The sequence below is a fragment of the Hordeum vulgare genome, chromosome 7H (genome assembly GCF_904849725.1).
Source record: "Hordeum vulgare subsp. vulgare chromosome 7H, MorexV3_pseudomolecules_assembly, whole genome shotgun sequence".
NCBI lineage: Eukaryota > Viridiplantae > Streptophyta > Magnoliopsida > Poales > Poaceae > Hordeum > Hordeum vulgare.
Window position 1 is genome coordinate 608232943 of NC_058524.1, and position 27853 is coordinate 608260795.

Consider the following 27853-nt stretch of genomic DNA (forward strand, 5'->3'; position numbering starts at 1 on the left):
CCCTGCACCAGAAGAACGTGAGCTCTATAACTCGGATTTCCGGCTCCCTACGGACGTCCGAGGGCCGGACGTCCGACCCCTTCGGAAATCCGGAACCTTGCACCAGAAGAAGTTGAGTCGAATAACTCGGATTTCCGGCCTTCTCCGGACGTCCGGTGCCTGTTCAACTCACAGTGTTTCCAGACATATGTACAGCTCTCGGACGACCGACCCCTGTCGGACGTCCGACCCCTCGCGGACGCCCAGACTTCCAGAAACTGTCGGACGTCCGGACCCTGTGTGACTTAAAGTGTCCCCAACGGCTGTTTTTCTCTCCCCACTATAAATACCCCCCTCCCACTTCATGAGAGGGCTACCCAACACAGCCTTATCCTCATAAGAACACACTTCTACCTCACACACATTTGCTCACACCAAATCTTAGATCCCAAGAGCATTTATGAGCCCCTTTGAGAGTTGTTCCAATCAAAAGATAGATCGTCTCCCTCTCCTCCTCTCAACTCAAGCTATTTGAGATTTGAGCAAGTTTTGAGCATTTCCCGTGATCTTGTTACTCTTGGAGGTTGGAGACTCCTAGGCGGTAGGAGTTCTTCGGAGAGGAATCAATCCGTGTGATTACCCCCCGGAAAAGTTTGTGAGGGTTTGGAAGCCACCTCAAAGTCTTACAACTAGTGGTTGAGAAACGCCTTCGTGGTGTTATCTCAAAGGGAGAATAGGGTGAGCCTTCGTGGCGTTGGTGTGCCTTCGTGGTAACATCCACCTCTCTAACGGTGACTAGCTTCCCTCCAAGGAAGTGAACATCGGGATACATCTTCGTCTCGGTGACCTTGGTTATCCTTAACCCTAACTCCTTACTTGTGGTTTACTTGTGTTACTTGAGCATACATACATTGCATATTGTTTGTGCTCATTATATTGTGTTGGCCATTTCTTGTACAAGATTAATCATTCAAGCATACCCTCTATATCCACACGTTCACACTTGCAGCTTTTGATATATCGTGTGCTATAGTGTGATCTAGTATCTTGTGTGTTCACCTACTTGTCGTGTGATATAGCTCAAGTATGTTTGTGTAACTTACTTGTGCTTGTTAGTAACTGTATTGTGTCCATCTTGGTAGATCGTGTTGTTGATACATGTTGCAGTGCCTAGTGCATTTAGGATTTGTGCTTGACAAGTACTCTCTTAGTTTATTTCCGCATTAGTTTCAAGCCAAATCCAAAGAAGTTTTTAAATAGCCTATTCACCCCCCTCTAGGCATCATCGAGGTCTTTTCAACGATTTGTTGGAATGTGGAGACATTTGTAACCTTTGTGGAGAGGACTATACCCGAGAAACACACACTTCATAGATCGATAGGCAAGTTTATGATTATTGTATGGTCGGAGATGTGGCCAACACGCACAACCAAAAACTTCGAGAAAAGAGTAATCGGGAGTTTCATGAAGGAGCACGACTTCATGTGAAGGAGTCTTGTAGGGAGCCTGTTTATCAAAAAACAAGCAGTAACAAAGGCATCACTCCAGAACCGAAACGGTACAGAGGCATGCGCAAGTAGAGTTAAGCCAGTTTCAACTATGTGACGATGCTTACGCTCAGCTGCACTGTTCTGCTGATGTGTATGAGGACAGGAAACATGATGCGAGATGCCAAGCTTCTGAAAGAAGGTGTTGAGATTGCGATACTCACCCCCCCCCAATCAGATTGAACATGAACAAATTTGTGCTTGAGCAATCTCTCAACATGTTCTTGAAATTGCATAAAGGCATGGAACACATCAAATTTTCGCTTAATAAGATAAATCCATGTAAACCGACTGAAAGCATCAATGAAACTGACATAGTAGTTGTGCCCACTAACAGAAGTCTGAGCATGACCCCATACATCCGAAAACACAAGTTCAAGAGGGGCCTTAACAACACGACTCGATATAGAGAAAGGTAACTGATGACTCTTGCCTTGTTGACACGCATCACACACTAGAAACTCCTTATTTTTTGACTCAACAGGAAGGTTATGGCGATGGAGAACATGTCGCACAATGGGAGGATGACCGAGGCGGGAGTGCCATTGTGACGATGACACCCGGACACCACTGAAGGCGTGAGAGGCAGATGGCACATCAAGAGCATAGAGGCCATCACAAAGTCGCCCACTAAGAAGAACGTCCCTCGTAACCAGGTCCTTGACAAAAAATGAAAAGGATGAAACTCAACCAACACGTTGTTGTCAAGAGTTAATTTAGGAACGGAGAGTAAACTACGTGTAACTGACGTAACACGAAGAATATTATGGAGACGCAAGGTTTTAGAGGTATGAGAAAGTAGAGATGCCTTACCAACATGGGAGATGTGCATACCTGGTCCATTGGCGGTGTGAACTCGGTCCTGACCCGTGTAGGGCTGGCGAGTAGCCAGCTTGTCCAGCTGGCTCGTCAGGTGATCCGTGGCGCCTGTGTCCATGTACCAAGCAGGATCCACAGAGTAAGATGGAGTGAACCCTTGATCCTGCGTAGCGAGAGCAGCTTGCTTCTCGTTGCCTTTCCCATTGTTCCCAATGCCAAGAAAGTCACGTTTGAAGCGACGATGGCAGCGAGACGCTAGATGCCCCTCGATGCCGCAAAGCTGGCACTCAAGCCCGCCACCACAGGCCTGGCAGTGTAGCCGCTTGCGCCCAGAAGTGGGAGGAGCGGGAGCAGACGGACGGGGCTGATAAGTCGATGAAGGCGACGAAGACTACTTGGCACCACGAGGGCCCCCACGGTGTGCAGCGTTAGCAGAGGGGGCATCTGTATATACCCTAATGGAGTGACGAGCAGAGAGGCGGTGTTCCGTGCTAAGGAGGCATGCATAGAGATCACGGGACGGCAGGGGCGTGTCACGTCCATTGACACTTTCCACCAGAGAGTCATACTCCTCATCAAGACCATTGAGAATGAATGAGGTGAACTCCTCATCGCTGAGAGGCTTCCTGATGGGTGACAGTGTATCAGCAAGATTCTTAACCTTGTTGAAGAAGGCGCTGACAGAAAGATCATGCTTCTTGGTCTCCCCCAGTTGGTTACGAATGGCAGATGCACGCGCCAGGGACTGCGAGGAGAAGCTAGACTCCAGCGTGAGCCAAGCATCCTTCGATGTAGCGGCACAGACCACCATGTCGGCCACAGAAGGCGTGAGCAAGGACTGGATGGCGCCTAGAATAGCGTGATCCTGAGCGACCCACCGTCGGTGAGTTGGGTTAGAAACCAGAACGGAGCCACCGTGAGCCGAGGGCATTGGAACCTCGGCCGGAGGACACGGGAGCGTCCCATCAACATACCCCTCAAGGTAGTGACTGCGCATCAGCGGCAACACCTGAGCGCGCCACAAGAGGTAGTTGTGGGTAGACAGCTTCACGGACACCAGGTGGGCGAAGTGAAACGGCCCTGGATCAGCCACCGCCGCGGAGGGCTGCGGATCATACGACGACGGGGCACCATATGACACCAGCGCATTGGCCACCGGAGACGTACGGTAGTGTTGAGGATGACCGTAGGGCAGCGGTGGCGGCGCTGCGTAAGGGGCACCATACGATAGATCGTAGGGCGCTGCAGGAGTGTGCGCTGAAGACGACGTGCCGTACGGCGCGGGGTACGGCCCGCCGTAGGGCACCTGCGCATGAGCGCCGTAGGAGAGAGGCGCTGCAGGTGCACTACCAGACGGAACCGGGTGAGGGGCAGCCGAAGAGATCGGCGACGGCATCTCGCGCGCCTGGTGAGGGGCTGGGAGACGCGATCCCGATGAGATCGGTTGGGCCCAGGCGAGCGGAGCCGACGCCATGAAGGGCGACTCCATCGCGAGATTAGACGGAGGCGTCGTGGCGGCGGATGCTGATGCGGCGGGAGGCGGCGCAATGGCAGAGGCCGACGCGGCGGCGGCAGAGGAGGCGAAAGCGCGGCACGGATCGAACGCGTCGTCTGATACTATGTTAGACACGGTAGGGTTGGACAATGCTCGATACTCTAAACGGGGTACGGCTGTCTTATATTTATAGAAGGAAACGGACAGATTACAGAGTCCTATTACAACACGTATATGCACTTATATACTAAGTCTAACACGGCGGGGCTATAAACCCGCTCCAACGCGTAGCAGAACTGCTAACTGAAATATCATTGGTTATAAAGCATATGCCCCCATTCCTTCCAAATAATGCTGCATCTCGGTGAAATTTTTCACTGTCATCACGATTCTAAAAAATTCTCAAATATGCGGCAATGTTTCATTGCTGTGCAGAGTGCTTCTTGCACTTGATGCCGTCGAAGGCCTTCAAAGCTGTCGAGTATCCTACAATGCAACCTAGCTAGGGTGCAATACTCTGTATACGTACCCCATGAGCATCTGTAGATAGTCTGATACATGTTTATACTGAAGAATCTTTACTTTGATGGATGTATGGACCTAAAATCTTACTGTTCTCTAGCTGAATTTTACACCTGAATCCCTTTGGGCCCTTGACTAGCAATGCAGCTGCCCATTCTGCAAAACTGCAGCCTACGATGTCGAATACAGCGGTGCTAGAACCTCAAGTGAGAAGAAACTTCAGCAAGAACTAAGCTTTCTGCCCAGTGATTCTGATGAACAATACCATAGTAGTTGCAAGCCCAATTTAGCAGTGGTAAAAGCTCGCTTACTAAACTGTTGATTTTTCCGACATTCAGAGAGAGATCTCATAGCTTTCATGACCGTACCTGAAATGTTTCAGATATCGATCATTTGAATAATTGACTCTTAGACAATGGAAAGAACTGTTTTAGATACAGATGAACATGAAGAACAGAGTAATTGGTACACTGCATGTTGCAATAAAAAATCTGCCAGTGGCAGCAGTAGAGTGGGGATTTGGCACAGGAGTGTAGAATGATTCTTTTTCCTTTTTCGCCGGAAGGAGTGTAGAATGATTCTGTGTGCGGCTTTGAAGACAAAGATAAAGTCCCAAATGTTCAGGCCTAAATTATTTTTGTGGTGGTCAAGAGCTCCACGTTAGCGCGCGTACAGTCATCATGCTGCCGCAGTTGCTTTGGTTCCGTGCGCCCGTGCGGTGCCCCTTGCCTACTGCAGAATCCCAGCCTGTAATTTTTTTGTCTTTACCATTGTTATTAGTCCGTTAAGCTTCGGAGGTGTGCACTTACACTTAACTCCTGTCAAAGTTCAGAATGTGCCATGAGATCTCGAATGCATTCTTCAGCCCAGATGAAAACTTTTTGCTCGATTTGGGATTCTTGAGATGAGATGCAAACCTGATGCACTTCCTTTGTCAGATGTTACACTAATTTTTTTGAGTTATGAAAGCTGTCTAATCACTATGCTCATTTACAATATGTTCACTGATGAATTAGATTGCAGAACATTCAGTATTTCAGTGTCCTACTATGCGCATTTACAGAATCCATTTCCAGCCATGCATTTCCATTTTTCATACCAAAGCCAGCGAGAACCCGGTCTAGAAACTTCCATCCGGAACTGTCGAGACACACCAGTATATAGTATTAGCAAACTGGCAATAGCGACCATAGATTGAGCCAAACCCCTCGTCAGCTCCTAAGATAACACGAGCCGCCAATGGTTAAGCTCCAAAGAGTTAGGTCATGTTTCACATGCGATAGCGCCCGTGAAGGAATCCATCCAGTCACCATTGGCGCCACCTTTTACAGTAAGCATCATGTGCCACCAATACATTAAGCACTAAGCGGCGGCTATATAAACACGCATACATGGCACAGGACCGCACACACCTCATCAGCAAAGAACATACATAGCACAGTCGCAGCAATCGCCAATGGCGTCGTCGTCCCGTAGAGCTCTTGACAGTGCTCTTCTTGTGGTACTGATAGTGGCAATGGTAGTAGGTGTTGCAATGGGTAGGCCGGCGAGAAGCGACTTGGGTCTGGGTTTAGGTGGTGGGTTAGGCATAGGGCTTGATCTTGGGCTAGGTGGATCCGGTTCGGCCTCTGGCTCGGGGTATAGCGCTTGGTCGGGTCAGAACGGCGGTTCTCATACCGCGTCCGGTCGTGGGTCGGGCACGGGCTCCGGTTACGGCTATGGCTCTGGCTCGGGCAATGGGGGCTCCGCCTCTGGTTGCGGGTCGGGTACATCGTCTTGTACGGGTTCGGGTTCGGGTTCGGGCTCTGGTTCCGTGGGCTTGGGCACATCGATTAATGTCGGTGTTGGTGTCGGCTCAAATGGTGGTGCCGCCGACTGTAACACGGGTAGCGGGTCCGGAGTGGGCATGGGTTCGGGGTCTGGGTCTGGTGGGAGTTCATACTCCTCGCATGGGCATGAGTCATCCGGCATTGGCTCGGGTTCGGGTGTATCGTCTGGGTTTGGTGGCGGGTCGAATGTCGGGCCAAGTGGCGGGTGCTCGTCTTGTGGTTCTGGCTCTGGTGGTGTTGGTGGCTCGTCGTCAAACTCGAATTCGGGTGCTGGTTCAGGTTCCAACTCCTATGGTGGGTCGAACGCTGGTTCATACTCGAATTCTGGAGCTGGGTCCGGCTCAAGCGTTGCCTCGGGATTTGATTCATCGGGGTCAGGGTCAGGTTCAAGTTCATCTTCTGGGTCCGGTTAGTGCTTCATGTCGTGTTTGTTTATTCTTCTCGACTTCTCGTTGCCAACATTCACACGTTTTTTTCTTCACCTGGACTCACAAAGGTTTTATGTGTCTCAGGTGCGGCTTCATTTGGTGGATCACGCGGCGGTTCGAACTCCAACTCCGGCTCCATGTCGGGTGCAAACTCTGGTGCATTTGGTGCATCAGGCAGTGGATCGAACTCCATGTCGGGTGCAAACTCAGGTTCAAACTCTGGTGCTTTCGGTGCATCCGGCAGTGGATCAAACTCCATGGCGGGTTCAGGGTCAAGCTCTAACTCTGGCTCTATGTCGGGTGCAAACTCGGACGCTGGTTCGAGCTCCGGTGCTTTCGATGCGTCCCACAGTGGATCAAGCTCCATGTCGGGTTCAGCTTCAGGGTCAAGCTCTAATTCTGCATCCGACTCAAGCTCAGGTTCGATTTCGATCTTTACTTCTCGTTGTTGCTACTACTATTATACTCAATTACAAGTTGACATGGAACACCGTACATGTTTGTTACTATTTTTATACTGAACGACAAGTTGACATGGAACATTGTACATGTTCGAACCAAATGTTTTGCAACCACGTAGAAACTTTCAAACGTCACAACTGCACGCCAGTTTTCAAGTGTAACACTTGCTTGATATTTCTACAGGGTCTACCGGATTTGGTTCCAACACAGGCGCTGGTTCTAGCTCGAGCGCCGGTTCCGGTCCGTTCTCCGGGGCAGGATCCTCCAGCTGGTCCAGCTCGACGTCCGGCTCAACCTCAGGCGCAGGGTCCGGTCCCGGGGCACGACCGGGTTTTGGTGCGGGTTACGGGTCTGGCTGGGGCAAGCACCACTAAAAATTGATGCTCGTCGAGAAAACGGGTACTGATCATTCACGTGAGGCCTTCACGGGTGATATCTTCCTTTGTTTCTGGTTGCGGTTGGGGTGGTGTGAGCATGCACCGTTGTATGTAGTCCGTCTTGTGGACGAGCTGCGATCTCTTTCGAACGGATCGTGTCAGGATCATGTTTTTGTGGAGAACAAGTCATGCAAAGTTGGGCGAAATTCCTCGACAAGCCACGTTGTCGGAACCGGCATTGCGTGCGCTCTTGTACTACCGCTTACATGTTTTCCTACAGGATCGGAGAGCTTCCGGGACACGCGTTTTCGTGGAGCACGTGGAGTGCTCCGTGTATGCACTGCTCTGATCTCCGCCCGGCCGTCGAATTAGTGCCAGATGCCCAGCGCCGCGTCGGGTGAGGTGGACGTATTGGTGTAGGTATACACATTTCCAATTTTCATTTCAAATACGGAAAGGATATAATGGCTCGCGGACACGCTCGGCCGCCCGATCAGCCCGTCACGTAAGACGCGATCTCAGTCCGGACCATGTTTTTCTTTTCTTTATTAATTATTTTCTTTCTCTCTATTTCTCTCCATTAATTACATATAATGACTGGGCATATCAGAAAGAAAATAAAAAATGTGGTTGCACGTACGGACAAGTAGGGGACACGTCCGGTCACTGATCCGGCGCGTCCGCGGACGTTTAGGGGGTCATATTTGTAATGTCCGATTGTAGATGTTGTAACGAGCTATAACCAAAAAAAAAGTACAATATTGGGGTTCTAAGGATATATATTTATCTGTAAAATATGCGTCGTTGCAAGTTCTTTGAATCGTCCGAATTCACATTTGAAATTGCAACAGAAGTCATGTTTCTAGCTCTCTAGCATCAAAGGCGTTGGCGTATATAACAATCTAGCCGCTTAAATGCGTGGATCACACTCACAGTGACTAACCAATGTATGACTAACCAATGTATGAAGCAGGCAGCACATGCATGGGATTCATCAGCCTTGTAGGAGTAGGTATCAGTAACCGTGTGAGGCATCCAGATTTCGATCGCAACCCCTGGTTGGTTAGTCATCGTCAGAGCGCAAGATGGCCGATAATCAACTTGCCTGCTAATTGAACCTGACAAGACGGCTGCAACAACCGGGCTGTCAGGCGTTGTGGCAGCGAACTTAAACACATGCCGTATCATCAAGGGATGCATACTTCGATCTGCTTAATCACACGACAGGCACGTAGACCGACTTCTAGTGCTCGATCAAAGGATACGGATGCATGTGGATATCATCATCAAAAATTATGCACGACGCTCTGAAACGATCCTGAAGGCTGCGGATGCAACGCACCTGTTAGTGTTGCTCCTTGTCATGGTCGGAACTGAGACGGGATGCGACCCACATTAACACCAACATGTTTGCTAAATATGCCTGACAAGACGGCCGGGCTGGACCAAAGGAACGGACGACACGTTCCAATCCGGTGCAGCTAACTTGCAGTTCAGTATTGATACACCATCCATCAAAGGATACCTACATGCAGTTCAGTTTGGTTATCGCACAGACAGGCACGTAGACTGGCGTCCATAAGTGAGTAGTGTACTCACTCCACCTAAATCCTAATCGAGCACTTTGTAATATCTTTATGTAGCATCTTCTCTCTTGAGACAAATGAATTTCGATATATGTGGCATAAATGCATTGGGCGCGGCCCCTCGCCCATACGCTCGGGCCGGCCGGCCGGTCGCAACCAGCTCACAAGGGCAAATCTAACCGATCCCCTACACATAATGAAGGATACGGTGAAGCAAAACTTTAATGGAGTGCTTTTATGCCCTTTTTTATGGATTTGCAAGATTTTTAAAACGCAGAAATAAGAAAAATATAGGATTTGAGTTGCATGTACACTTGGATCCTATCGGATTAGCATAGAATGTTTGATGTCACTGAAAAAGCATAGAAATTGAAAAAAAAAAAAGGTTGGACTTGATGCTAGATTTTCAATGAAATGTGGTACACTTGGTTTCATAGGAAAAATTCCTGTAGGATTCAATCATGTGAATCAAATGACAAACGCAGGGAAAAAAATCCTGTGAATGCTAATCCTAAAAACATCCTATGAAATTCCTTTGAATCAAAGGAGCCCACTCTATTAAGATTTGGCCGGACCTAGCTGATCCTCTATATATAACGGAATAAGAATTAGTTCGCATTAATTCAACCTAGTTTCAACATAGCTTCAACCGAATTTTGCATAATTTTGAACATAAGTTCAAACTAGTTTCAACATAACTTCAACCTAGTCTTGATAACCGAAATTTAAACATAAAATCAAACTTAAACCTTAATTAAACTAATCTTTATTCGAGGTCGAGCCAATCTTACCAAGGTAGAGGTCGAGCCAACCTTGCCTCGACATGCCACCACGCATTTGCTGCGGAACGGTGTCGTGGTCGTCGGAGTCGAAAAGATGCGCCTCGACTCTGCAACGTTGAACTCCTTCCCATCGTCGTTGCCGCCACCTTGCTCCACGACGTCGAAGATGTCAATGGCCTCTTCGTTGTCTGTCTTCTCGACGAAGATTGCTCGCTCCGCCTCCACGAGCTCGGGGTATTCGCGGCGGAGGTTCGCCATGTACTCCTTGTCGGCGACCTCCGCCGTAATGTGCTCCCGCGCATCCTTGTCCTCTTGAGCTGTCGTTGCATCCACCACCCACCGCAACACACGGGACGAGGTCGTGAGGACCCGTCCCTCACGGAAAATTGAGTCGCGCCTCCACGTCGTGGAACTCACCCGCCACCGGTCATATCTAGAGCGGCAAGCTCCGTCTTGTGGAGCAATCGGAGTCACTTTCTTTGTCGGTCTTGCGTTTAGTTATCTCAGCACCAATGTCCTCCATTCCCATTGCCGGACGTTGAGGTATGTCCTATGTGTCTTCCACGACGCGAGGGGGAGTCGGGGAAGTCCATGATGTAACGCGCGGTGGTTCGAGGACGCGCCACTTGAAGATGAACCGCTGGCGTGGTGGTGCGGATCCACTCTAGGATCACCGACGGGGAGCGTCGGCCACGAGCCAAAACCATTGGGAGGAAGGGGCAAAAGAAGTGGGGGACGGGGGAAGAAGAGGTGACAAGAGGAGGCGAGAGGAAGAGGTGGAGAACTGACTTTTTTTTACTTGGCCGACGGGCGAAGGACTAAAAATAAGGACGGTGAAGACGGCTGAGGACATATTATCCTCGATTGGTGATCGGTTAGATGTCGGTTAAAGAAGTAGAATCAATTTTTTATTTCTCTAACTGGTTATGGGATCATCCATTTTCCGGTTGGCCGCCTGCATGCAATGCAACAGGAATGTAGTATACTCGGATCGTTAACCCATGTGTGTCGCCTTCAACATTTATACATTAGCAACATCCGCACAATCTGTTGCACTCGATCCCATGATTCGTTTTAGTATAGATTTTACTGTTTTTTTATTTCCTTCTCTTACACACTGTAATATATCCGGTTTTGTTTTTTTGTTTTTCTTTGTTATTGATTTTTCTCACAAAAAATGATGACAACTGGAATCGAGCCTTGTACCTAGTAGATTAGTCCTACTATTGCTAGCCATCTAAGTTAATACCTCGCTAGTGCTTAGTTACATGTTAGGTTGTTTTTATTTCCACAAGAACTGCTAGTGCATTACTAAAACATATCTCGGGACGGACGAGTTTTTTTTTTTTTTGCGAATCGGGATGGACGAGTTGTTGATTTACATAACCTGGTAACTTCCATGTAAATACATGGTAATACACGCACATCATGGCTAATAACTCACGCGCAAACATCGTGATAACTTTTGACCCAAAAAAAATTTATTGACAAACATACACCGGTAACTTATATAAAAAATTAATATGGTAATAATATACGCACAATAGAGCTGATAATTTACTTACCGAAAGTGTGGTAATTTTTTGGCCAGGGGAAAAAAATTGTTGAACCGTGCTTCCTGATAACTCGTGTCTACTAGCAAGGTAATCGACGCACATTAGGGTTGGTAACTTGCTTAGCCGAGACATTGTAACTATTGTTGTCTTGCGGGGTCGGGGCGGGGGAGGGGTGTTGTTGAAAAATTACATGGTAAATTATGTATAAAAAACATGGTAATATGCACACAGCCAAACAGATAACCGACCCACAAACAACTTGGTGACTTTGATCTGGAGTAGATTGTTTGAAAACATACCCCCGATAACTTTTGTGTTAATAACAAGGTGCTACACGCATAATCTAAACATAATAGAGCTGATAATTTACTTAGCCGAAATGTGGTAATTTTTTGACTAAGGGAAAAAATTATTGAACCGCCCTTCCCGTGTAACTCATGTCTACTAGTATGGTAATCTACACACATCAGCATCAATAACTTACTTAGCCGAGACATGGTAACTATTTTTGACTTGCGGAGGGAGGGGATGGGGGGTTGTTTAAAAATTACATGATAAATTATGTATAAAAAGCGTGATAACATGCGCACAACCAAACTGATAACTCATACACAAATAACATGGTAACTTTGATCCGGGTTGAGTTGTTTGAAAACATACCCCTGATAAATAGTGTGTTAATAGCAAGGTGCTATACGCACAATATACATGATAATTGCCCATGCTTTAAGCTTCTCGTATTGTAGTTACCAACCTTATCAGGGTATAGTTATCATGTTCCCCATACTATATTTATCACGTTGGTCATACTAAAGTTACCAAATCAATCTTTATTTTTTTCCTCATATGACAGAAATAAGAAAGGATCAAATAACATTGTTTATCTACAATAGACAATAACTAAAGATGACTTAGTTGGTTTTTGGGCTCAAAGTCTACTGAATAGACCTGAATTTGAAAACCACTAGAAATTTACTCTTAACGCACACGGTTTTCAAGAAAAGAAAAGAAACGATGAAATCAAACGTGCGGGTCGCGAGAGAGATGAACTATGATCGTGCAGATCTATCGCTAACGTATGATGGCCTGGACATTAGCACAGTCTTATACTACATACCTTACAAACCACTCTGAAGGAGTCACGCAAGAAAAGAAGAAAGCACTCTGCAGAGGAGTCACGCTCGTGCATGCATACACACACACACACATGAGCATGCATGCGAGAGTGAGACGGGTATGGCCGACCGGACGAATGAAGGCCGGAAACGCACGCACGTGGGGCCGAGTTGTACCAGACGTACTAGTACTACCCGTCGTTCGTTAATGGATAGATACGTGGAGTAGTATAGATCCTGACTTGTTCTTCAGTCCATGTTCCTCGGTCGACCCGTCGTTCGTTTGCCCGTGCAGCTAGCTAGATCAAGATCAAGATCAAGCTGAGCACGATCGAAAGCTTTTTCTAGCACATGCACCTCCGATGTAACGTGTGCGGTGCACGGGAAATCTCTCGTCGATCAATGATTGGTGATCGGTATATATAGTCAGCGGCGCATTCACTCTGATTGCACGCTATCACGGGCTTGCATATATACGGCCGGTAGGATCGGCGAGCGACGTCGAGGTCGCCATGAGTGATTAAGTATCATCATCATTGAGCTAGCAAATGGCATGATCGGCGACGTTCACAGATGCCAAACACCAGCTCGATCCTGGCTACTAGCATGGTAGGATCAGCGACGTGTACGTTAGCGTGTAAGACGTACGATCATCGATCGTCCAGTACGTGGTCAACCGGCCGGGCCGGCCATTGATGAGTGCGGCGGCAGTGCATGCAACGTGCGAGTGCAAGTGGGTTGACCGGCGGAGTGCTGGCAAGTGACAAGGCTATAGGCAGGTCAAGTCTAATAATCTATAACAAGTTTCAGTTGGGACGTTGGCAGGTGGGGCGCCGGAGATCATTCACTGACGGACGGCCGACGACTCGGCTCGGCTCGGCTAGACGGAATTGAATTCGCACGCGGGATTCCTTCTCCTCCTGCCGTCCTGCCGGTTGACGGCGACCTGCACTGCATCTGCATGCATGCATGCCTGCCTCCAGCCTCGCCCCACGATCGTCCGTCTCCGTCGTTTCAATCGCAATTCGCAGGCAACTTCTTCTGCTCTTTGCCATGGGCCTGCAACAAGCACATGCCAGTGATTAATTGCCAGACATGCAATGAACATATATACGTACGTAAAGTAATTAATTAGTGGCGCAAAGGAAGACCCTGGTTTGGTTTGTTCACTCATGGTAGTCGTCGTCATGCACGTTCATGTACCCTTTCTCTTCCTGTAGCCAGCGTGTAACTCTGGATCCATCCTCCAACTGCACCATGAGTCCACGAGCACGGGAGGAGGTCCGTGGTCGAGGCGGGGTGAGGTGAGGTTGGCTTTGCTGTGGGCATGCATGCATGCATACAGGCTATCCTTTCCTTGGTATTCATTGGCCGGCTGCGCCCCTATCGGCAATGGGAATATGCATGCATGCATGCACGCAAAGACGCCGCGCGCGGCATGCCAGATGCACGAACGGTGGCCGGGTGCGACCGGTGCATGAGCCGCGCGGCAGGAGGAGCAGTGTGGCACAGTCGTCGCTACGCTATCCACACCACGCCGGCACCACCCCATCCCCATCCCCATGACATTGGAGTAGGACACCAATGCGTCGTCTTCATCTTCACCTGACCTCTCCGTCTCCGGCCGCGGTGAATGAATAATGGCGTCACCCGTCACGGATTCACATTCACCCGAGATATTTGGAGATAGATACTGGTAGCGCCAGTACGTACCTGCCCCCGTGCTACTGCATGCTGCTAGCCTATGTACGATGCATGTGACGTACTACGACCGGCTGTCCACTACTAGCAGCAGAAACACGGCCACTGTACTACTGTCCTTCTCGTCCGATCTTTCACGGCCTTTTCACTCGGGCCTCAGCGATTAGCCGTTGCCGTCTTACCGTGAGCCGTGGTAGATGGTGCACCAGCCACACCATGGGATACGGAGGAAGGAATCATACGTGCGTGCTGTACTGGCCGAGGCAACTGTCGACCGTATATTGGGCGTACGTACGTAGCTAGGCACGTGGAAGCCTTGGACCGGCGGAGCGAGGTGTGAAACAGCTAGACGGGTCGAGACGAGGTGTAGACGTAGCACGTTGATGGAGGACAGCAGGTCGGTCGATCGTTTCCGTGCTCTGCGCCTCTGCCCGTCCGTCCGAAAGAATACGGCTACATTATTGTCCTCGCCTTGTCCGGTTGTCCCCGGTCAATTTCTTCGTACGCTCGGTGCTACTACTAGTACAGCAACTATTCTACCGGTAATTAGTGTTGAATTATACTCCCTCGGTTCCATAATATAAGTATTTTTTAGAGATTTGACTAGAGGATTACATACAGATGCATATAGACATACTTTATAATGTAGATTCATTCATTTTGCTCTGTATGTAGTTCACAAGTGAAATCGCTTAAACCTAATCCCTAATCGGCATATACTGTTTCTCTCAGTGTGTTGCTTCCGACGATTCCATTTCAACGACCGCGTGCATGGTTGGGTGGTCCTTCTAAAATAAAATATCCTTAATTTTTACTTTTATTGAACCGCGGTAAAGTATTCTAATTCAATATGAATTTTGCGGACGAATATTTACTCTTTCTTGTCTTATTTGTTAATTTATAAAATTTATGAAATAAGACAATTTTTTTGGTTTGTTCCGCCATCCCATCCAATGAAGTGTTAGGATTTTTTCCAATAAAATCCTATGGAATCATAGGTTCTGCCGTTCCCACTAGGAGAGCAGGCAACAAAGTTTTCGGTGAGCGTACTCGTTCTCGTGCTCGTCGTAAACGCCATGTTCATATATATACTAGATGATGCCCCTGCGCGTTTCTGCAGAAAACATGATAAACAGATGTATAAATAAATGTTGAAAATCAAAAACTATTGCTAAAAGATATTGGAATTGCTCTCATTTTAATTTTTAAGAATAATAGTCATATGAAGCATTTGATAAAAAAATGCGTAAAAAAAAGTGTAACATGATCTACATATATTTGCTCCAAAATATATACCACTTATGTCCATAACAAAATGTAGTGAAACAATGTGTAGATTAGTGCACATATTAACTTATGACCCCATGCATTATTTAATGATGTAGCATGGTTGCATGCGAAAAAAGAAATAATTATGACTAAATGCATGACTTTATGATGTGACACGGTTGCATGAGAAGAAAAAAAAATACATAACGGGTTACAACTATTTAAGAATAAAAGTTTTTTGTTTGAATGTATTATACGTGCCAGTATGCATGCTTAGATATCAATATGAAAATGTATACTGTATTTGCTTGCTGTTTACTCATGAATTAGCCTAATCGTAAAAGTTATAACATTTCCAATAATTAATACAGTAACGTAGTAACTCCTACCACTACCCTTCTAGCAGGGAACACATTCGCAACGAACGGTGCCACCCTCTGTACGCCGTGTTGCTTCCGATAGTGTACACACATTAAAGTTTTTTCTCTGTGTAAGCCAACGCTTTCTTGTAAGGAAAGTGATTAGTTTTGTACAGTTGAGAGGCGCATGCATGTGGTTTCCGTGAACACGTTCCTCCGTTAGGGAAGCAACGACACATATGCCGAATGACCCTGCACGCACAACTCACGGCACTTGGTGTCTGCTTGCACGTGTCATTCTTCTCTCGAAAAAGGTATCTTCCAGGGTTTTGTGGTTCACTGAGAAATAGCAAGAGAAATGAAGAGTGAAAACGGAATCCGGATATGTATATATCTCAGTTAAGACGAAATCGGTAAATTGTGCCGCAATATTTATGGAGGATTGTTCCTTATGCCCTGTTTGGATCACCGTTTCTTTTTCAGATACACTGGTAAAAAATACAGACCTATTTCAATTCCGGGTTGAATTTACACAGTGGGCAGTAAGTTACATGTGTAAGTTACACACCTCTGTATTCAAATACATCTAATCCATACAAATTCTCGGCGAAAGCTGATGCAACTCCTGCAGCGGTCCTTGGAATTTAGCACCGCGGGCAGGGCAGGGCATGGTGGTGATCGCTGATGGATCTCGTTCGTCCGTGGGATACAGATGGACCACGAACGGAGAAGGACGACGACGCATGCATGCATGCATGCGTACGCGCGCGCGCACATGCACGCCCGGAAAAACTGTTTCGTCCACCGGTTGCAACAGCACTGTCTGCAGAGGCCGGCCGGCCGCGTGGGTGTACAACGCCTGACATATATACCGCCTCCCTCTCGTAGTTTGTAGTACGTGCGTGCCAATTGATTAAGTTGCTCGCGAGATATTTTTGCCACTAGACGCCCGAAGTGCAAGTACGCAATCAAGAAGACACTGCCAAATATTTAGGAAACGAGTTTTTCCACGTAACCCTAAAACCTCTGGCGAATAGGATTTCGGTGGACACGAACGACAGCCGCGATCTCCTCGACGGCGGTGCGCCCTGGGGGTCTCCCTGGGATGGCCTCGGTCCCAAATCCTGGCGGAGCGCAGCACAACTCCGGTCCCAGCTCCCCTCGAGCGGAAAGAACGAAGCTTGAGGAAGCGCTAGGGAAGATGGCAATTACTGATGAGGAAGCAACACCGCTCGTGATCGACGATAGAGAAGCTGATAAGCCGGCCAAGTGGCTCCTGGCGGGGAGGATTCTGCACAGGAACCTACTACACATCCAGACAATCTCAGGGGCTCTTAAGCCGGCGTGGGGAAACCCTAGAGGTCTGCAGTTTCGATCTACGGGGGAGAACACCTTCGTGGCTGAGTTCGAGACACAGCGGGATCGAGATAGAGTTTGGGAGGGGTCTCCCTGGCATGTTAGCAGGCATGCAGTTGTCCTGGCGGAGTTCGATGATTGTATGCGGACAGATGAAGTAAGATTTGACAGGCTTAGTCTATGGGCTCCTGTACCAAATCTTCCCTACAACCTACGTAATGATGCATGGGAAAAGCTCATAGCTCAGCAGATTGACAAGGACGCGACTGCGGTCCAGTTCGATCATGTGTGTGACGCCCTCGGCTTAATCGTACGCTAATCATACACGCAAATGCGTACGATCAAACCCAAGGACTCACGGGGAGATATCACAACACAACTCTAGACACAAATAAAATAACATCAGCTTCATATTACAAGCCAGGGGCCTCGAGGGCTAGAATACGAAAGCTCGAAAAGCACACGAGTCAGCGGAAGCAACAAATATCTGAGTACAGACATAAAACATGGGGTGCCTTAGAGAAGGCTAGCACAAAAGATACAACGATCGAACGAGGCGAGGCCTCCTGCCTGGGAACCTCCTAACTACTCCTGATCATCAGCGGCCTCCACGTAGTAGTAGGCACCGTCGGGGTAGCAGTCGTCGGTGGCGGGGACCTCCATCTCCTGGGCTTCATCATCTGGTCGCAGCAAGCGGATCAAGGGAACAAGGGGGGAGCAAAGCAGCGGTGAGTACTCATCCAAAGTACTCGCAAGTCTTACATCAGAACTATTCTAATTATGCATCAGTATCAAAGAAGGGGGGGTTATGTGTGGACTGACTGCAGCAATGCGAGAATAGAGAGAGAAGGCCTAGTCCTATCGAAGACTAGCATCTTCAGGGTCTTGCAGCAATAGACGAGAGTAGAACAGGGGGTAACACATTAATAGTCATATTGTTGCAGCAGTATTAAAGTGAGGTCACGCCTAAGGATCCTCCCTCGACTCCCTGCGAGGAAGCAATCCCGAGGCAAACTAATTCCAGTTAAGTAACAATTGTAGTTGTAAAAGATCGGGGCACAACTCCAAGTCGTCCTGTAACCGTGGACACGGCTATCCGAATAGTTAATTTTCATCCCTGCAGGGGTGCACCACATGTCCCGTCACGCTCGATAACACTCTGGCCGGACATACTTTTCTGGGTCCTGCCCGGCCTCGGAATATCGACACGTCGCAGCCCCACCTAAGACTAATCAGAGAGGCCAGCCCGCCGGTCTAAATCCTAAGCACAAAGGGTTCATGGGCCCAGTTCCCCTTCACGCTCCTGCACGTGGCGTGGGCGGCCGACGTCAGTCCTAGCATCCCTTAATCACAAGCGCGATGCATCTCAGGACCACTCGGGCGCGCGCCGCTACACTGCTGGCATCTGAAAAGCTTCGGCTGATACCGCGACGCCGAGTACCCATAATTCTTCCCGCGTAGCCGGTTAGTGCGAAAAGGTCTCCGACCAACCCAGATCAAATACCCAAATCCATTAGCATTTTAATTAGGCCACAACACAGTCTCACGGGAATCCACCCGTCTTACAACTAATCACCCATGATCCCAGTAACATGGTCGAGTAACTGTGTGGTTGTAACATCGGGGGGAATCCGAGGAATCACCCTCGTTGGATCCCGAACGATGTACCCGTCAAGGTGGGCTTAGAGGAATCACCCTCGGGGGTCCCACACTCGCGGGGTTGCACGACAGGGGCGTCATCGGGAATGGTGAAAGAGGAATCACCCTCGATAACCACGACCGACTAGCTATACTACAGAGATATCATCAGGAGTACTTAGCGAGGTGTCACCCTCGGTACCCGATAGTATCTCTGTAGCGTCGTACAACGAAGGGGGGTGAATGTGCTGTGTCGGGTCTGGCTCGTCGATCAAAGATCGAGATTTGAAAACAAGCGGGGCAACTGATCTACGGGGTCAGAGGGGATGACTGCTCCACCTATACTAAGCAGGTTAAAGGTACAGGACTGAAAGTAGCAGTTCATCAAAAACAGGCTATGCATCAGATATAGGAGCTAACTACAACAGTAGCAAAATACTAATGCAAGCAGTAGGAAGAAAGACATAGGCGATATAGGAATGATCAAGGGGGGTTTGCTTGCCTTGCTGCTCTGCGGCAAAGGACTGATCGGCAGGGTCGTAGATGTACCCGGCAGCAGCGTCAGTCTCGAGGTCTACCGGTAAGAAGAGGGGGAAGAAACAATAAATAATAGCACCGATGCAACACAAAACATGACATGGAAATATGCAGGCTAGGCATGAGCTAACGCAGGAACATCCGTCATAGACGGGTCGGAAGAATATCTGACGATATTATCCGGGTCTCGGGCTACTACCGGTTACACTGGAAACGAAGGAAAAGTTCCATGTTTGCTATGCTAGGGACGCGTGATAGACGAATGGACCGTGTATCCGGGTTCGTCTCGCTTTGCTGATCAACTTTCATGTTGAAATTATTTCGATCTGACTTACGAATTATTTAATATTAATTTTCAAAGTTTTATTAAGCATTTAAGAATTAAAAACAGATTTAAAAGATTTAGTAAAATCCTATTATGACATCATCGCGATGTCATGCTGACATCACATTTGACTGGTCAACTGACCAGCGGGCCCCGAACGTCATAGGCACAAGTTTTATTTAAGATTAAATATTTATTAATCAGATTAATTCAACGAGGGACCCACGTGTCATACTCTAATTATGTTAATTAATTATTTTAACTAAATATCTATTTATTTATTTATTTTAAGAAAACATTATTTTTAATTATCGCGTGGGGCCTCCCTGTCATTGACAGCGGTGCATTGGCTCCACCGGTAAGTGGCCTAAGGCTAATTTCTCATTTATTTTTATTAGATACCTATCCGTGCAAATACCGTATTCCTCTAAATATCCATATACGCAAATACATACATAATACGGGTATCGAATACATACATACATACATACATACATACGGCGTCTAATACATCAATTGTTTTTATTTCTTTATCTCTCAAAACACTCATCTCCCTCTCTCTGTTAACAGAGACACAGAACAACTTTCTCTAACACCACCTAGAAGAACCTAAACTTTAATCCCTCCTACCGGAGTCTACCCTCGACGGATCGAGGCCCCGTTTGCCGGAACGGAACCGGGGCGGCGAGGAGATCGGCACGGTGGGAGGAGCCCGAGGAGGGGATCACCGACGGTGACGTGACGGCCCGGTGAAGCCGGAGTTCGCACGTAGTTGACGGTGGAGACGGACGTGGAGGCGGTGACGGTGCCGGCGAGGAGGAGCCGGCCGGATCCGGCGTGGTGGAGGTGTCTCCCTGCCCGGTCCCTCCCGGACCGAGCGGGAGAAGGCCGACGGGGGGCCGGGGCGGTAGGCCGGCGAGGTGGGGGCCGAGGCAACCGGGGCCCCCTGCCGGCGGGGTGGAGGGGGTGGCTCGCCGGCGGGAAGTAGGGGCTCGGCCGGCGGGGAGGAGGGGCTCGGCCGGCGGGGCGAGGGGAGGGACCGCCGGGGGAGGGAGGAGGTCGTGGGGGGAGGAGGCCGTGGAGGGAGGAGGTGGCCGTGGGGGATGGAAGGAGGCCGCCGACGGGAGGAGGGGGTGGCCGCCGGCGTGGTGAGGGGGACCGAGGGGGGGGCCGTCGTGGGAGGGGGCGGTGGAGGGAGAAGGGGTGACGGGAGTTGGGAGAGGAGGGAGTCACGGGAGCAGAGAGAGGGATCGTGGGGAGGAGAGGGAGTGTCGGTGGGGGGGGCCCTCGTGGGGGAGGGCTGGCGACGTGGGGTGGGGAGTGGCGGCGCCCAGGGGGGGCTGACGAGGGAGGGAGGGTCTTGCGAGGGGGGTGGGCTAGGGTTCCAGCGGGGCTGGTGGGTGGCGTGGCCGGCTGGGCCACTAGGCCCAGTTGGGCCAGGTGGGGGGTTGGGTTGTTTGCCTTTTTTTTTCATTTGTTTTTCTTGATTTGTTTTATTCTGTTTTCTCTTTTCCCTTTTATTATTTCTTTCTTTCAGTTTTCTTTTCTTTCTTTTATTATTTAATTTACTATTTGAATTTTCTTTTGAAACACTTTCTCTTATTATATTTTCTTTTGCAAATTATTATACGTACTTTTAATCCTATCTTTCATATACCTATTCTTTTAATATTCGTAATGAACTTATAAGGTATTTTTCTTTTGTTTCCAAATCTTTTAATCCGGACAGACGCGAATCAACGCGGGTCTGAGATGGGAATCCGATGACGTGGCATCATTAGCGGTTGATCACTGTAGCTTAATTACAATTACTACTGTAGCAAAAATCGAGGATGTCACAATTCTCCCCTACTAACAAGAATTCTCGTCCCGAGAATTAAGAGGTAGAGGGAAAGAGCCCGGGGTATTCATCACGAAGATGATCCTCGCGTTCCCAAGTGGCTTCATCTTCAGAGTGATTTGACCACTGCACCTTAAGGAACTTAGTGACCTTGCGACGAGTCTTACGTTCAGCTTGGTCGAGAATGCGGACCGGGTGCTCTTTATAAGAGAGGTCTTGTTGGAGCTCTAGCATATCGTGATCCACTGCTCGAATAGGATCCTTGAAGGAGCGACGGAGTTGAGAAACATGGAAGACATCGTGAACCTGAGAAAGGTTCGCCGGCAGTCCCAATTGATAAGCCACTCTTCCACGCCTTTCGAGAACAGTGAAAGGACCAATATAACGAGGAGCTAACTTGCCCTTGATTCCGAAACGGTGTGCACCTCTCATTGGTGTGACACGAAGATAAGCCTTTTCGCCAGGTTGATAGACCATATCTTGATGATGACGGTCATACTGACTCTTCTGACGAGACTGAGCAGCCTTCAGATTCTCATGAATAATGCGGACTTGATCTTCGGCATGTTGAATAATATCCGGACCGAAGAGTGATCGTTCCCCAGTTTCTGACCAATTCAGAGGAGTCCGACACCTTCGCCCATACAATACCTCGAAAGGGGCCATCTTCAGGCTAGCTTGATAGCTATTGTTGTAAGAGAACTCGGCATACGGGAGAGATTCCTCCCATTTCTTACCGAAAGAAATGACACAAGCTCGAAGCATGTCCTCGAGAATTTGGTTGACTCGTTCAACTTGTCCCTGGGATTGAGGATGAAATGCAGTGCTGAAGGAAAGATGAGTCCCCATAGCCTTTTGAAAACTTTCCCAGAATTTTGAAGTAAACAAGCTGCCACGGTCCGAACTGATTACCAACGGAATACCGTGAAGTGAAACAACTCTTGACATATAAAGATCTGCCAGCTGACTAGCATTAATCGTTTCTTTGACGGCCAGGAAATGTGCAACTTTGGACAGTCGATCAATGACGACAAGAATAGCATCATTACCTTTCTGAGACCTGGGAAAACCAGTGACGAAGTCCATTTCAACGTGATCCCATTTCCACTCGGGAATAGAGATAGGTTGCAGAGTTCCAGCAGGCTTTTGGTGTTCTGCTTTGATACGCCGGCATATATCACATTCTGCCACATAGCGTGCAATGTCTTGTTTCATATTGGGCCACCAGAATCTTTGCCGGATGTCTTGGTACATCTTGGTACTACCCGGGTGAATAGACAATGGTGTGTCATGAGCTTCTTCCATCACCTTCCCAGTCATCCTGAGATTTTCCTTCTTATTTGGGACGAATAGGCGACCCTTGAAATACAAGGCGCCACCTTCATCAACGGTGAAAAAGGAGGGTTTACCCTTTGCAATATAGCTCTTAATCCTGTCGACATCATCGTCAAAGTTCTGTATATTCTTTATGGAGCTCACAAGATCTAGTTCAACCACTAGGTTACTGAGGGAACCCTGATTAACAACACGAAGGTTCATCTTTTGATACTCTTCAGGAGGCGGGACAAGGTAACCCTGAGGAACAATGTGGAGGTTCAGCTTACGGAATTCCTCTTGCAGACGATCGTGAACCTGATGAACCTGGAGGTGGTTGCAGTATGACTTGCGACTTAAGGCATCAGCCATTACATTAGCCTTGCCAGGGGTATATGATATACTACAGTCAAAATCTGCTATACGCTCCATCCATCTTTGTTGACGCAGGTTCAGCTCCGGTTGAGTGAACAAGTACTTCAAACTTTGATGGTCGGTGTAGATTTCACAGCGATTACCGACAAGGTATTGTCGCCATTCCTTCAATGCATGAATGACTGCGGCAAGCTCGAGATCATGAACTGGGTAGTTCTCTTCATGAGCACGCAGTTGACGTGAAGCATAAGCGATCACCTTGCGATCCTGCATTAGGACACAACCTATTCCTTGACGAGAAGCATCACAGTATATGACGAAATCCCTTTTCGTATCTGGAGGAGCAAGTACTGGAGCGGACGTCAGTTTGTCCTTGAGCGCCTGGAAACTTTCCTGACATTTATCAGTCCATTCATACTTAACACCTTTGTGAAGCAGGTTGGTTAAGGGCTTCGCAATCTTAGAGAAGTTCTCGACGAATCGACGGCAATAGCTGGCGAGTCCGAGAAAACTTCTGACTTGCTTGACATTCTTCGGAGGAGTCCAGTCAAGAATAGCTTGAATTCGTTCGGGGTTGACCGCAATACCATCCTTGGAAATCACATGACCAAGGTAAGTCACTTCGTCTAGCCAGAACTCACATTTGGAATACTTCGCATAGAGTTTATGCTCCCGAAGCTTATCCAGTACAAGACGAAGATGTTCAGCATGCTCTTCTTTGTTCTTCGAAAACACCAGAATATCATCCAGATATACCACGACAAATTTGTCGAGGTAGTCCATGAATATATAATTCATCAATCGAGAGAAAGTTGTCGGTGCATTGGTTAAGCCGAAAGACATGACGGTGTACTCGTATGATCCATATCGAGTAACAAAGGCGGTCTTTGGAATATCCTCCTTGCGAACACGGATCTGGTGGTATCCCAATCTCAAGTCGAGCTTAGAGAAAACGGTGGAACCAGCAAGTTGATCATACAAATCATTTATCCGTGGGAGAGGATATTTGTTTTGAATAGTGGCCTGGTTGATAGGACGATAGTCTTGAACCAATCGATTTGTCCCATCCTTCTTCTTAACAAAGAGAGAAGGTGCTCCCCAAGCAGAGGAACTCGGACGGATGAAACCCAGACGGAGCGAGTTGTCAATTTCTTGCTTAAGTTCAAGGAGTTCATGTGGTGGCATTTTATAAGGACGCTTGGCAATAGGAGTGGTACCGGGTACCAAGTCAATGACAAACTCGACAGCTCGAGCAGGGGGAATCCCCGGAAGTTCTTCTGGAAAGACATCTTGGAATTCTCGGACCACTGGAATGTTTTCAATCCCTTCAAGAGGCGACGCATTTAATGCATTCAAGGCATACAGCCGTGCCTCAGCATTACGGACGAGATGAGCATGGTAGCTTACTAGTTCATCTGAAGGGTGTAGGAGGTGGACGGTTTTGGTGGCACAAACGATCGATGCCGTATGAGCTTTCAACCAGTCCATCCCCAATATGAGATCAATGTTGGATGACTTTAGTAGGATGGGGTTGGCAAGGAATTCTAATCCTTCAATTTCAACTGGAACATGGGGACAAACCACAGAGGTTCGGCATTCGCCCCCAGGGGTGTTTACCACTATCGGGAGGTTCATCTCTTCGCTCCTAATGTCATGCATGTATGCAAAAATTTCCGACATAAAGGAATGCGATGCTGCTGTATCAAACAATACAGAAGCAGGTACTGAGTTAACGAGAAGTGTACCCATCACGGTAGCAGGCTGGTCTTGAGCTTGACCCATATCAATGTTGTTGGCCTGACCACGAACATAAGCTGGCTTAGTGTTGAAGTTGCGGTTCTGGTTGTTGCCACGGCCAGTTGCGGGGAGTGCCAGCTGATTCTGATTCTGCCTGCAGTCTCTAGCACGGTGACCTGGACGGCCACACTTGAAGCACAGCCCGTCCTCGGGACGGGAAGGAGGAACTCGAGGCGGTGGAGCTGGAAGCCTCGGCTGCCTAGGTGGTGGAGGAGGCAGGCGAGGTGCAGCATAGGACGGCCTCGGAGTAGGAGCAGGTGCATGGTACATGTTGTTGGGGATCCAAATCTTCCGCTTCTGTGCAGATGAGCCCGAAGATGAGCCCATGTCACGGTTGCGCTTGCTGCTATCTTTGTATTCCTGCAGACCAGTCTCAACCTGAATAGCCTTGTTCACGAGGGTGGCGAAATCAGCATAGTCCTGAACGAGGAGTGTCAGCTTGATATCAGGGTGGAGGCCTTCACGGAACTTCTCCTGCCTGCGTGCATCAGTCGCAATGTCTTCTTCAGCATAGCGAGATAATTCCAGAAATTCCCGCTGATAAGCATCCACAGTCTTGTTGCCCTGGACTAAGTTGCGGAACTCACGCTTCTTCCGGTCCATGATTCCCTGGGGAATGTATCGAGCACGGAAAGCAGCCTTGAACTCTGCCCAAGTGATGATAGTTCCATCGGGCTGAGAGCGCCTGTGGCTGTCCCACCATTGAGCAGCGGGACCCTTCAGAAAATATGCGGCAAAGTTGACATAGCTCGCCAGGGGCACATTGGCAGACTCTAGCTCATAAGAAATGTCACGGAGCCAGTCATCAGCATCAAGAGGCTGAGTTGAGCTGCGGTAGATCGCAGGGTTGAGACGGCAGAAGTCTTGCAGTGTCACGCCTTGTGGTTGGTTCATGTTCGGCCTTTGGAACTGATCCATGAGCCCTTGCATAAACTGGCGGTTCAGCTCAAACTGTTGGATCATCCCCGCCATATACTCAGGAGGCGGGGGTGGTGCATCGTTGGCACGGCCACGCGGGCGGCCAGCTGGTCTAACCATCCTGTTAAATATTTAGCAGGGGTAGTTTAGCTTAAAGTAATTGAAAGGCATCGCACGCATTCATGAAGTAATCAAGCATAATGAAAGGGAAAAGCGATAGATACTCCATAGTAGTTGAGTTCGACATACAGACCCATACATAAGTTCGCTTACAGACTAACGATTAAAAACTCGAAATTTGGCGATAGCCCGGACGCATTTGACGATACCCTGGACTCACTAGGCGGCGCGCAGGCACGCGGTGGAAGAGTACCACAACGAGATGTAGCGATAAGGCTACATCAACGTCGGAGAGGACGAACGAATCCTGGTAGCTGGCGGTGATAGAAGGTAGGGACAGGACCCTGTGTCCCGTTGTGACTCTGGTGACGGTACCGCATCCAGTCGAGGAGCTGAGGTCCAAGTGCAGGGGTTCTACCCCCAACATCTGTCCACTCGAGAGCTGATAGTAGCTCTGTCCTGCTCGGCTCGCGGATGCGCAAAGGGGGAACCCTCGGACAGTGTGATGGCTGCAGCTCTGTCAATGCGTCGTAAAGACGAGTGCGCGTAGCATACAGCTCCACAGTCAGAGCTCGGAAAGCACGATCCATTGCCTCAGTGTACTGCACCAGAATCCGCACGTCGTAGCGACGCGTCACGTAGGGGGCGCAGACAGCGACGTAGGAACGGTCGTTGCGCTCCCGAACGTCAGAAGCGTAGGCAGTGAGATCAGACCCAGTCTCATCCCCAGCAGGAGCATGCGGGATGTATCTGAAAGGGCTCTCCTCCAGGTGAGGGTACGCTCCACGGAGACGGGTGATGGCGATGTAGGCCGCATCATGGACGGCCATCTCGACCGACACTCCAATACCACAGAACACGTGGCGCTCGAGGGTCTCGCCGCCCCTCTGGTCGAAGATGCGAACCTCAGCCTGGTACTGGCACTGGTTGTACTCGCGGAAATCCTCGAACACAGTGTACTCGGGGTACCAGCGATATCCCAGCCTGGTCAGGAGATCGACCAAAATGGCCGGGAACCCAGTTGTCTCGGTGGCCTGTGTCAGGCGCACGTGCTGTCTTGCGGGACGCATCTGAAAATAAGATTGATGAATGTCAATGACAGTGTGTGTAATACATATTCAGGAGAAAAAGAGTAGATAGTCCAGCGCTACGGATTGATGTGATTCGAGAACCTAATATTAGAGTTAGTAAAATCTTTGACCCGAAAGAGAAGAGAAAGTAGAGCCCAGAGTATAGAAAAGGAGTAAAAGATACTAATACCACCCAATTGAGATGTGGGCCCGTAAGCCACAACATCAGTGTTAGTAAGTTTTTCAAACACTAGACTCAACTTCGGCCAAGGAGTTGGAAAGGGGGCTACCTACAGGCAGTTGGCTCTGATACCAACTTGTGACGCCCTCGGCTTAATCGTACGCTAATCATACACGCAAATGCGTACGATCAAACCCAAGGACTCACGGGGAGATATCACAACACAACTCTAGACACAAATAAAATAACATCAGCTTCATATTACAAGCCAGGGGCCTCGAGGGCTAGAATACGAAAGCTCGAAAAGCACACGAGTCAGCGGAAGCAACAAATATCTGAGTACAGACATAAAACATGGGGTGCCTTAGAGAAGGCTAGCACAAAAGATACAACGATCGAACGAGGCGAGGCCTCCTGCCTGGGAACCTCCTAACTACTCCTGATCATCAGCGGCCTCCACGTAGTAGTAGGCACCGTCGGGGTAGCAGTCGTCGGTGGCGGGGACCTCCATCTCCTGGGCTTCATCATCTGGTCGCAGCAAGCGGATCAAGGGAAC

The 27853-nt window shown here is 48.8% G+C and overlaps 1 protein-coding gene across 1 annotated transcript; it reads left to right on the plus strand.

Annotated features, from left to right (window-relative positions):
• The first annotated feature begins 5782 nt into the window (after positions 1–5782).
• Positions 5783–7664, plus strand: LOC123409711 (fibroin heavy chain-like). The gene is made up of 3 exons (XM_045102572.1): positions 5783–6599; positions 6704–7039; positions 7265–7664. The coding sequence occupies exons 1-3, from the start codon at positions 5819–5821 to the stop codon at positions 7453–7455; spliced, it is 1308 nt and encodes a 435-aa protein (XP_044958507.1). The 5' UTR covers positions 5783–5818; the 3' UTR covers positions 7456–7664.
• The last annotated feature ends 20189 nt before the right edge of the window (positions 7665–27853 follow it).